The sequence below is a fragment of the Scardinius erythrophthalmus genome (genome assembly GCF_964197995.2).
Source record: "Scardinius erythrophthalmus genome assembly, chromosome: 22".
Taxonomy (NCBI): domain Eukaryota; kingdom Metazoa; phylum Chordata; class Actinopteri; order Cypriniformes; family Leuciscidae; genus Scardinius; species Scardinius erythrophthalmus.
The window spans coordinates 502,046-515,000 of NC_138242.1; the positions used below are offsets into that span (position 1 = coordinate 502,046).

The 12,955-nt window shown below is 44.6% G+C and overlaps 1 protein-coding gene across 3 annotated transcripts in view; it reads left to right on the forward strand.

The window, feature by feature from the left end:
• Window positions 1-12,955, forward strand: part of dnajc13 (DnaJ heat shock protein family (Hsp40) member C13) — a 148,487-nt gene that overhangs the window by 16,387 nt on the left and 119,145 nt on the right. For all 3 annotated transcript variants that reach the window (XM_081353369.1, XM_081353370.1, XM_081353371.1), the window contains exons 3-6: window positions 2,750-2,825; window positions 3,162-3,311; window positions 7,048-7,089; window positions 8,456-8,656. In XM_081353369.1, the coding sequence (XP_081209495.1) occupies window positions 2,750-2,825; window positions 3,162-3,311; window positions 7,048-7,089; window positions 8,456-8,656 (469 nt within the window). The remainder of the gene's footprint in view (window positions 1-2,749; window positions 2,826-3,161; window positions 3,312-7,047; window positions 7,090-8,455; window positions 8,657-12,955) is intronic.

Sequence of the window (12,955 nt, forward strand, 5' to 3'; positions counted from 1 at the left end):
GTCTGATAAACTAGAAGTCTGAGAAACTAGCCTAAGAAACTAGTAGTCTGATAAACTAGATTGATAAACTAGTAGTCTAATAAACTAGTAGTCTGATAAACTAGTCTGATAAACTAGTGTGATACATAAACTGGTCTAACAAACTAGTCCGATAAATAAACTAGTAGTCTGATAAACTAGTAGTCTGATAAACTAGTAGTCTGATAAACTAGTAGTCTGATAAACTAGTCTGATAAACTAGTATAATAAACTTAGTCTGATAAACTAGTCTGATACATAAACTGGTCTAACAAACTAGTCCAATAAATAAACTAGTCTGATAAACTAGTAGTCTGAGAAACTAGTCTGAGAAACTAGTCTGAGAAACTAGTAGTCTGAGAATCTAGTCTGAGAAACTAGTAGCCTGAGAAACTAGTAGCCTGAGAAACTAGTAGCCTGAGAAACTAGTAGCCTGAGAAACTAGTAGTCTGTGAAACTAGTAGTCTGAGAAACTAGTAGTCTGAGAAACTAGTAGTCTGAGAAACTAGTAGTCTGAGAAACTAGTAGTCTGAGAAACTAGCCTGAGAAACTAGTAGTCTGAGAAACTAGCCTGATAAACTAGTCTGAGAAACTAGTAGTCTGAGAAACTAGTAGTCTGAGAAACTAGTCTGAGAAACTAGTCTGAGAAACTAGTAGTCTGAGAAACTAGTAGTCTGAGAAACTAGTAGTCTGAGAAACTAGTAGTCTGAGAAACTAGCCTGAGAAACTAGTAGTCTAATAAAGTAGTCTGATAAACAAGTAGTCTGATAAACTAGTCTGATAAACTAGTCTGATAAACTAGTCTGATAAACTAGTAGTCTGATAAACTAGTCTGATAAACTAGTCTGATAAACTAGTCTGATAAACTAGTCTGATAAACTAGTAGTCTGATAAACTAGTCTGAGAAACTAGTAGTCTAATAAAATAGTCTGATAAACAAGTAGTCTGATAAACTAGTCTGATAAACTAGTAGTCTGATAAACTAGTCTGATAAACTAGTAGTCTGATAAACTAGTCTGAGAAACTAGTCTGAGAAACTAGCCTGATAAACTAGTTTGAGAAACTAGCCTGAGAAACTAGTAGTCTGATAAACTAGTCTGAGAAACTAGTCTGAGAAACTAGCCTGAGAAACTAGTAGTCTGAGAAACTAGTAGTCTGAGAAACTAGCCTGAGAAACTAGCCTGAGAAACTAGCCTGAGAAACTAGCCTGAGAAACTAGCCTGAGAAACTAGTCTGAGAAACTAGTAGTCTAAGAAACTAGCCTGAGAAACTAGTCTGAGAAACTAGCCTGAGAAACTAGCCTGAGAAACTAGCCTGAGAAACTAGTAGCCTGAGAAACTAGTAGTCTGAGAAACTAGTAGTCTGAGAAACTAGTAGTCTGAGAAACTAGCCTGAGAAACTAGCCTGAGAAACTAGTAGTCTGAGAAACTAGTAGTCTAATAAAATAGTCTGATAAACAAGTAGTCTGAGAAACTAGTAGTCTGATAAACTAGTCTGATAAACAAGTGTGATAAACTAGTAGTCTGATAAACTAGTAGTCTGGGAAACTAGTCTGAGAAACTAGTAGTCTGAGAAACTAGTAGTCTGAGAAACTAGCCTGATAAACTAGCCTGAGAAACTAGTAGTCTGAGAAACTAGTAGTCTGAGAAACTAGTAGTCTGAGAAACTAGTAGTCTGAGAAACTAGTAGTCTGAGAAACTAGTAGTCTAATAAAATAGTCTGATAAACAAGTAGTCTGAGAAACTAGTAGTCTGAGAAACTAGCCTGAGAAACAAGTGTGATAAACTAGTCTGATAAACTAGTCTGAGAAACAAGTCTGATAAACTAGCCTGAGAAACTAGTAGTCTGAGAAACTAGTAGTCTGAGAAACTAGTCTGAGAAACTAGCCTGAGAAACTAGCCTGAGAAACTAGCCTGAGAAACTAGCCTGAGAAACTACTAGCCTGAGAAACTACTAGCCTGAGAAACTACTAGCCTGAGAAACTACTAGTCTGAGAAACTACTAGTCTGAGAAACTACTAGTCTGAGAAACTAGCCTGAGAAACTTGTAGTCTGAGAAAATAGTCTGAGAAAATAGTCTGAGAAACTAGTAGTCTAATAAAATAGTCTGAGAAACTAGTAGTCTAATAAAATAGTCTTATAAACTAGTAGTCTGAGAAACTAGTCTGATAAACTAGTAGTCTGAGAAAATAGTCTGATAAAGTAGTCTGATAAAGTAGTAGTCTGATAAACTAGTAGTCTGATAAACTAATATTAATGCCCGTTCACACCAATATCTGATGATTAAGATCTGATGATGAGTGTGTGTGTGATCTGAAGAGTGTGTGTGATCTGAAGAGTGTGTGGATCAGACAACTGTGTATTGCAGTATATTGTAGTTTCTGCTGTATTTCACAACAACAACAGAACATCTTTCAGCATCTTTCCTTCAGCAACGTCTGCCATGTTTACATTTTATGTGTGTGAGAAAGTAAAGCGACGTGAAATCCAGTCAGACTGAAACAGATTTACAGAAATGTGCTTTGAATAGGGTTTAAACCATCACACACACACACACACACACACACACACACACACACACACACACACACACTGAACTCCCTGATTATTCTGATGTATTCTGTAGGACAGGAGCTGCTGGATTAGACAGATGACACTAACATTATTATAAACGTTTTTTTCACTATGAAGTTTGATGCAGAAAAGCCTGTAATGTGTTTGTGTATCTTCAGGTACAAGCGTGTGTTCTCCGTCGGGACTCATGGCATCACCACATACAATCCCACCACCTTAGAGGTTACAAACCAGGTACTGATGATTACAGCTGTGCTTCATATCATAATTACAATACAGTTATTAAAAAATCATCCAATTAATAATAATTATATTATTATTGATTTTATATTAATATTGTTTTAGTTTTTTATTATTATTATTGTCATCAGTAACACAAATAAAATTATATTTCTTGTTTTCATAGTATTAATGTTAATATTAGTAATACTTATAATTCTTCTTTACTATTATCATCATTAATATTATTATTTGTTGATGTATTATATTCATCAACAACTATTATTATGCAAACATAACCTCTGTGGTGTGTGCGTGCGTGTGTGATCTCTGTGATGTGCGTGTGCGCAGTGGCCGTACGGGGACATCTGTGGCCTCGCTCCGGCTGGTAAAGGTCAGGGCTCGGAGTTTAATCTCACCTTCCGGAAGGGCAGCGGGAAGAAGTCGGAGACGCTGAAGTTCTCCACCGAACACCGGACCGAGCTCCTGACCGAAGCCCTGGTGAGACAGCTGTACTCTTCATCACTCCTCCTCTTCATCACTACATCACTCCTCTTCATCACTCCTCTTCATCACTACAACACTCCTCTTCATCACTACATCACTCCTATCACTTCATCACTCCTCTTCATCACTCCTCTTCATCACTCCTCTTCATTACTTCATCACTCCTCTTATCACTTCATCACTCCTCTTCATCACTCCTCTTCATCACTCCTCTTCATCACTCCTCTTCATTACTTCATCACTCCTCTTATCACTTCATCACTCCTCTTCATCACTACATCACTCCTCCATCACTCCTCTTCATCATTACATCACTCCTCTTCACTACTACATCACTCCTCTTCATCATTACATCACTCTTCATCACTACATCACTCCTCTTCACTACTACATCACTCCTCTTCATCCCTTCATCACTCCATCACTCCTCTTCATCACTCCTCTTCATTACTACATCACTCCTCTTCACTACTACATCACTCCTCTTCATCCCTACATCACTCCTCTTCATCACTACATCACTCCTCTTCACTACTACATCACTCCTCTTCATCACTACATCACTCCTCTTCATCACTACATCACTCCTCTTCATCACTACATCACTCCTCTTCATCACTCCTCTTCACTACTACATCACTCCTCTTCATCCCTACATCACTCCTCTTCATCACTACATCACTCCTCTTCACTACTACATCACTCCTCTTCATCACTACATCACTCCTCTTCATCACTACATCACTCCTCTTCATCACTACATCACTCCTCTTCATCACTCCTCTTCACTACTACATCACTCCTCTTCACTACTACATCACTCCTCTTCATCACTACATCACTCCTCTTCATCACTACATCACTCCTCTTCATCACTACATCACTCCTCTTCATCACTACATCACTCCTCTTCATCACTCCTCTTCACTACTACATCACTCCTCTTCACTACTACATCACTCCTCTTCATCACTACATCACTCCTCTTCATCACTACATCACTCCTCTTCACTACTACATCACTCCTCTTCATCACTACATCACTCCTCTTCATCACTACATCACTCCTCTTCATCACTACATCACTCCTCTTCATCACTCCTCTTCACTACTACATCACTCCTCTTCATCACTACATCTCTCCTCTTCATCACTACATCACTCCTCTTCATCACTCCTCTTCACTACTACATCACTCCTCTTCATCACTACATCACTCCTCTTCATCACTACATCACTCCTCTTCATCACTACATCACTCCTCTTCATCACTACATCACTCCTCTTCACTACTACATCACTCCTCTTCATCACTACATCACTCCTCTTCATCACTACATCACTCCTCTTCATCACTACATCACTCCTCTTCATCACTACATCACTCCTCTTCATCACTACATCACTCCTCTTCATCACTACATCACTCCTCTTCATCACTACATCACTCCTCTTCACTACTACATCACTCCTCTTCATCACTACATCACTCCTCTTCATCACTACATCACTCCTCTTCATCACTACATCACTCCTCTTCATCACTACATCACTCCTCTTCACTACTACATCACTCCTCTTCATCACTACATCACTCCTCTTCATCCCTCACTCTTCTTCACACTGACCTGTAATGCTGATTAGGGCTGCACGATATGAGGAAAAGCTGCGATGTGCGATAACATTGTTTAATATTGCGATGACGATATGACTTGCGATAAATATTCAAATGTGAATGTTAGCTATACTGTTCCCATGTCTTAGTGCTTTAACAGGTTCTTTGCGTGATAGGTCAAACGTTTATTACCTGCCTGGTTCAGATTACACTATTTTAGCGCGATTTTGGCACAATCCGTTTGACGTATGGTGTCGTGGGATTCGTAAACGACAACGGGCGGGACGCAAGATTCGATCGTTTCATCTCGTATAGTGTGTCATAGTGGGCGACAACCTACGTCGCGTCTGCGATGCTTCACGACATCACGACAGAAAGACTAGCATTTTTTAACGGTCCTCCACGACGGGTTGAGTATGCCTATGTGAGTGAGAGTGAGTGCGCGAGTGAGTGAGTGCGAGCAACAGTGTGTGTGTGTGCCAGTGAGCGAGTGTGTGTGTGTGTGTGTGTGTGTGTGTGTGTGTGTGTGTGTGTGTGTGTGTGTGTGTGTGTGTGTGTGTGTGTGTGTGTGTGTGTGTGTGTGTGTGTGTGTGAGCGAGTGAGTGAGCGTGTGCACGAGTGAGTGAGTGAGCGCAAGTGAGTGAGTGAGCGAGGGACAGTGAGTGTGTGCGCGTGTGTGTGTGTGTGTGTGCGAGTGAATGTGTGCGTGTGACGGCACGCGATGACTGGTCGGAAAGCAACGTGTAGTCTGACATGTTTCTTTCTTGTCCATGACACGACAAGATTTTAGGAGTCAAAATCGTGTAATCTGACACTATCGTAACAGACACAAAAATCTTGTAATCTGAACCAGGCATTATTCATCGTGTCAGGCTGTCTGTTGCGATGTGTTCATCGCTAGTGATCGACTGATGGATCGGTTTACCGATATTTTTCCAGATATTTAAGCATTTTCAATCTGGTATCGGTTTTGTAATATTGGATTCGCCGATAAACGGCGCCATCTTGTGGCCGTTTTGAGAATTCCACCATTGCAGCACGCGTCTGAGTAGATCAGTCAACAACAACTCTGTGCACACGTAAAGTATATGTTCTGCATGCTTTGCTTTAATTATTCAACTTTATTTAACATAACAGACATGCAGAAATGAGATTTGAGACATAAATGCCTGATATAGTTTATTTATGCAGCTTGGTTATAAAAAATTGAGACGAACTCACAGAGTCACGTAGCGTAATCCGCCATGTCCTGCCCCAATAAAGACGTAACTTTACATGAATTAAATAAAACAGACATGAATGAGTGCATGTTTAAAATAAAAGCGCTGAATTTAATTCTCTATCTGTTGTATTTGATCACCATTAGTCTCGAAAAAAAAGTTTGTTCATATTGCTGAGCGCTCACTGGGTTGATGATCAGGAAGGCTCAAGCACGGCCACTGAATGAAACTTTTGACAAGATTATCTTGTTTAAACGCCCTAGATTATATTATCATTTACTACATAACCATTATTTCGCTAATACACATATAAATACCGCTTTGTGGGAATTAATTATTTATTATCTCCACGCGCGATCGCGGCTGAGTAAGTTATAGTTCTGTGTAAATGCATAGATAAACAGCACTTTGTCAGAAAGCATTTCATGATCTAGACCGACAAAAACATTAGTAATTATGAATAACATACTAGTTGAAAAATGCAAATATGCTGTTTTGTTTGTTACTTTCCTGACAATGTTATATTCCAGCTAATATTATTCAGTGAATTAATATTACCCAGTGAATTATTCCTCACTCTTTAAACCTATTAAAATAAACATAAACCTTCTAAAACTGTTTAAAATGAATTACATTTCTGCAAAGGTGATATAACTCCCCTGTCAATTATTTTCTCCATATGAAAACATTAGACTAAACAGAAGTATAACAGTAAATAAATATTGGTTCTGCATATCAGTTATCGGGCACATAAACACACAAATAATCGGTATCGGTTATAAAAAATAAATATCGGTCGATCACTATTCATCGCACAAGTTCATATCGCGATGACGATGAAAATTCGATGTGTCGTTCAGCCCTAATGCTGATGTTGTCTCTGTCTGCTCCTCAGAGATTCAGAACGGACTTCTCCGAGGGAAAGATCACCGGGAGAGTGAGTATAATCCCCTCTGATCCTGTCGGCAGACGCTGTGTGAGATGACGCCGTTTCACACAGAAATTCATCTTTACATGTAAACAGTGTTTTCTCCCTCACCTGCGTCACAATCCCCAGCCGATCACACACAGGTTTTTTGACACACACCAAGGTTGTGCAATTGCTATCCAAGTTTATAAGAGGGTATGAATCCAAAAGTCATTTTCTAAGTGCTTTTTGACCCCTGCCAGGCACCGTACGGTAACTGCTGCACTTCAGGGTAGTGAACACATTTTAAATCTGGACACGTTTATTACTTTAATGCTGGAAACTGTTTAGATGAATAACATGACGTCACCGCTCCACTACAGCGAGCGCCAGCTGGTAAGAAGAAAAAGAAGATTTTTTTTTTTTTAAATGGGCAATTATTACGGTGTTTTTAAAATATTTGATATGTGCATATTTATAAGTTAGATATTGCAGTTTGCACTAACTTATTTCTGCTAAAATGACATCCATCACTTTGAAAGATCAAATGCAAAACCATTTAAACTACAGTTATAGAGTTATATAAATTATAACTATTTATTGATTTGATTCCAAGCACATGACCTTTGTTTACGGCTCAGTTCAGTCAGGTGATTGACAGCATAACATCGCTCATCCATCCGAATGCATGAGTTTATCACTGAGCTGCCGTGTACTCGTCCTTCCCTCGGGGGGTTTTGACCCGAAACTCTATTTATTTTTATTTTTTTTATTGAGGTATTTTTTATTTTTATTTATTTATTTAAATGGATTCGAGGAGTTTTGTGGTTGAAGTTTAAAAAAAGTAACACATCCGTCCCTCTCGTGTCAGTTTGACCCCATAGGAATGTGAGGAGTGCTTCAGTACACATAGTAAAACCTAAAAATGCTCAAAATTCTGACTAAAAATGCTAAAACTTTACCAAATAATTGTTTTATAATGTCTACATGTGTATCTGAATGAACACTGAAGAGAACTGACTCTATGACCCAGAGGAACAGCTCGTTTACTCCATATAGAGCTATAAGGCCATCTAGAGTCATCAAATATCATCTTATATTCGTTTATTTCCACAAGAGGTCGACAAAGATACACAATGCAAGACATTTAGAGCTGAAATAAAAGGGTTATGCATACAATGAGTTATTTTGAATTTAAGTTGAACAAATGTGAGTAATGTGCTTAAATTAATATTATTATTTATTGATCAAATCTAGTAATTTAAAGGTAAATTAAATATAAAGTAACAAAAAACTGTACAGACTCACATGAGAAACATCGCCGTCCACCAGAGCTTTACTGATGTCCTTCCCCTTCTGTGCAGTGTTCATGCTGTCAGTGTGTGTGTGTCCTCAGCGCTACAACTGCTTCAAGCACCACTGGAGCGATGCGAGGAAGAGTGTGTGTCTGGAAGTGACTCCGGGCGGCATCGATCAGATCGACCCGCAGACGAACCGTGTGTTGTGCTCGTACGACTACCGGTGTGTGGAGGGATTCGTCGAGGTGTCCGACTACCAGGGCGGATTCTGTGTGGTGTACGGGGGCTTCGGCAGGCTGGTGTGTGTCTCTCTCGCACACACACACACACACACACACGCACACGCTCATACCTATAGGCTAAACACGTAATACGCATGTGCACGCCGTCAGCATTCTCACAGATTCACGTTTCTGAAGTTTATGTGGAGATAACGTTTTTCAGAATGTTTCTAAATTGCACCTTGGATCCTGTTTCAGGGTGTGTGTTCTTGAGCTCAAACACCGCTGTCGTGCGGATGAGCGGCCGGAACATATTAAAGTTTCTGTTTCCAGTTAAAACGCTGTGTGTTAGCGGCCCCTAGGATAATAACTAATGATGTCTGCAACGGAAGTGAATCGATCAAAACTAGCTTTAGCTGGACAATAACTTTATCCTAGAGCTGCTGTAAAGCCTGAACGATCTGTTACTGTAATCTCCGATTATCACTGAAGCGGCTGTGGAACTCTCTACAGTGAGAAAATAATTAATTGATCCCCTGATGATTTTGTAAGTTTGCTCACTTACAAAGAAATGAAGGGTCTATAATTTTATGGTAGGTTTATTTTAACGGATAGAGACAGAATATCAACCAAAAAATCCAGAAAAAAACACATTATATAAAGGTTATAAATTGATTAGCATTTGATTGAGGGAAATAAGTATTTGATCCCCAACCAGCCAGCAAGAATTCTGCCTCCCACAGATTGCTTATGTGCCCATGTGACACACAGATTAGTCCTGTCACTTTAAGAAAGTATTCCTAATGTCAGCACATTATATGTATAAAATACTTTCATTGCATTTTCCATTCCATCCTCTCCACCGCCATGGGCAATACCAGAGAGCTGTCGAAGGACATCAGGGACAAGACTGTAGACCTATGACCCAAAGAACACCATCCCTACAGTCAAGCACGAGCTGGAAACATCATGGGGCTGTTCCTCTACTGTAAAATCCCGGATGAGAACCTCCGTCCCTCAGCCAGGACACTGGAGACGGGGATGGGTCTTCCGGAACACTGGAGACGGGTCGTGGATGGGTCTTCCAGAACACTGGAGACGGGTCGTGGATGGGTCTTCCGGAACACTGGAGACGGGTCGTGGATGGGTCTTCCAGAACACTGAAGACGGGTCGTGGATGGGTCTTCCAGAACACTGGAGAAGGGTCGTGGATGGGTCTTCCGGAACACTGGAGACGGGTCGTGGATGGGTCTTCTGGAACACTGGAGACGGGTCGTGGATGGGTCTTCCAGAACACTGAAGACGGGTCGTGGATGGGTCTTCCAGAACACTGAAGACGGGTCGTGGATGGGTCTTCCGGAACACTGGAGAAGGGTCGTGGATGGGTCTTCCGGAACACTGGAGACGGGTCGTGGATGGGTCTTCCAGAACACTGGAGACGGGTCGTGGATGGGTCTTCCAGAACACTGGAGAAGGGTCGTGGATGGGTCTTCCAGCACACTGGAGATGGGTCGTGGATGGGTCTTCCAGAACACTGGAGACGGGTCGTGGATGGGTCTTCCGGAACACTGGAGACGGGTCGTGGATGGGTCTTCCAGAACACTGGAGATGGGTCGTGGATGGGTCTTCCTGAACACTGGAGACGGGTCGTGGATGGGTCTTCCAGAACACTTGAGACGGGTCGTGGATGGGTCTTCCGGAACACTGGAGACGGGTCGTGGATGGGTCTTCCAGAACACTTGAGACGGGTCGTGGATGGGTCTTCCGGAACACTGGAGACGGGTCGTGGATGGGTCTTCCAGCACACTAGAGACGGGTCGTGGATGGGTCTTCCGGAACACTGGAGACGGGTCGTGGATGGGTCTTCCAGAACACTGGAGACGGGTCGTGGATGGGTCTTCCGGAACACTGGAGACGGGTCGTGGATGGGTCTTCCAGAACACTTGAGACGGGTCGTGGATGGGTCTTCCAGAACACTGGAGAAGGGTCGTGGATGGGTCTTCCAGCACACTGGAGATGGGTCGTGGATGGGTCTTCCAGAACACTGGAGAAGGGTCGTGGATGGGTCTTCCAGCACACTGGAGATGGGTCGTGGATGGGTCTTCCAGAACACTGGAGACGGGTCGTGGATGGGTCTTCCAGAACACTTGAGACGGGTCGTGGATGGGTCTTCCGGAACACTGGAGACGGGTCGTGGATGGGTCTTCCGGAACACTTGAGACGGGTCGTGGATGGGTCTTCCGGAACACTGGAGACGGGTCGTGGATGGGTCTTCCAGCACACTAGAGACGGGTCGTGGATGGGTCTTCCGGAACACTGGAGACGGGTCGTGGATGGGTCTTCCAGAACACTGGAGACGGGTCGTGGATGGGTCTTCCGGAACACTGGAGACGGGTCGTGGATGGGTCTTCCAGAACACTTGAGACGGGTCGTGGATGGGTCTTCCAGAACACTGGAGAAGGGTCGTGGATGGGTCTTCCAGCACACTGGAGATGGGTCGTGGATGGGTCTTCCAGAACACTGGAGAAGGGTCGTGGATGGGTCTTCCAGCACACTGGAGATGGGTCGTGGATGGGTCTTCCAGAACACTGGAGACGGGTCGTGGATGGGTCTTCCAGAACACTGGAGACGGGTCGTGGATGGGTCTTCCGGAACACTGGAGACGGGTCGTGGATGGGTCTTCCGGAACACTGGAGATGGGTCGTGGATGGGTCTTCCAGCACACTGGAGAAGGGTCGTGGATGGGTCTTCCAGCACACTGGAGATGGGTCGTGGATGGGTCTTCCAGCACACTGGAGAAGGGTCGTGGATGGGTCTTCCGGCACACTGGAGATGGGTCGTGGATGGGTCTTCCAGCACACTGGAGAAGGGTCGTGGATGGGTCTTCCAGCACACTGGAGATGGGTCGTGGATGGGTCTTCCAGCACACTGGAGATGGGTCGTGGATGGGTCTTCCAGAACACTGGAGACGGGTCGTGGATGGGTCTTCCAGAACACTGGAGACGGGTCGTGGATGGGTCTTCCGGAACACTGGAGACGGGTCGTGGATGGGTCTTCCAGAACACTGGAGAGGGGTCGTGGATGGGTCTTCCTGAACACTGGAGACGGGTCGTGGATGGGTCTTCCAGAACACTTGAGACGGGTCGTGGATGGGTCTTCCGGAACACTGGAGACGGGTCGTGGATGGGTCTTCCAGAACACTTGAGACGGGTCGTGGATGGGTCTTCCGGAACACTGGAGACGGGTCGTGGATGGGTCTTCCAGCACACTAGAGACGGGTCGTGGATGGGTCTTCCGGCACACTGGAGAAGGGTCGTGGATGGGTCTTCCGGCACACTGGAGACGGGTCGTGGATGGGTCTTCCGGAACACTGGAGAAGGGTCGTGGATGGGTCTTCCAGAACACTGGAGAAGGGTCGTGGATGGGTCTTCCGGCACACTGGAGAAGGGTCGTGGATGGGTCTTCCGGCACACTGGAGAAGGGTCGTGGATGGGTCTTCCGGCACACTGGAGAAGGGTCGTGGATGGGTCTTCCGGCACACTGGAGACGGGTCGTGGATGGGTCTTCCAGAACACTGAAGACGGGTCGTGGATGGGTCTTCCAGAACACTGAAGACGGGTCGTGGATGGGTCTTCCAGAACACTGGAGACGGGTCGTGGATGGGTCTTCCAGAACACTGGAGACGGGTCGTGGATGGGTCTTCCGGAACACTGGAGATGGGTCGTGGATGGGTCTTCCGGAACACTGAAGACGGGTCGTGGATGGGTCTTCCAGAACACTGGAGACGGGTCGTGGATGGGTCTTCCAGAACACTGGAGACGGGTCGTGGATGGGTCTTCCAGAACACTGGAGACGGGTCGTGGATGGGTCTTCCAGAACACTGGAGATGGGTCGTGGATGGGTCTTCCAGAACACTGGAGACGGGTCGTGGATGGGTCTTCCAGAACACTGGAGACGGGTCGTGGATGGGTCTTCCAGAACACTGAAGACGGGTCGTGGATGGGTCTTCCAGAACACTGGAGACGGGTCGTGGATGGGTCTTCCGGAACACTGGAGAAGGGTCGTGGATGGGTCTTCCGGAACACTGGAGACGGGTCGTGGATGGGTCTTCCGGAACACTGGAGACGGGTCGTGGATGGGTCTTCCGGCACACTGGAGACGGGTCGTGGATGGGTCTTCCAGAACACTGGAGAAGGGTCGTGGATGGGTCTTCTGGAACACTTGAGACGGGTCGTGGATGGGTCTTCTGGAACACTTGAGACGGGTCGTGGATGGGTCTTCCAGAACACTGGAGACGGGTCGTGGATGGGTCTTCTGGAACACTTGAGACGGGTCGTGGATGGGTCTTCCAGAACACTGGAGACGGGTCGTGGATGG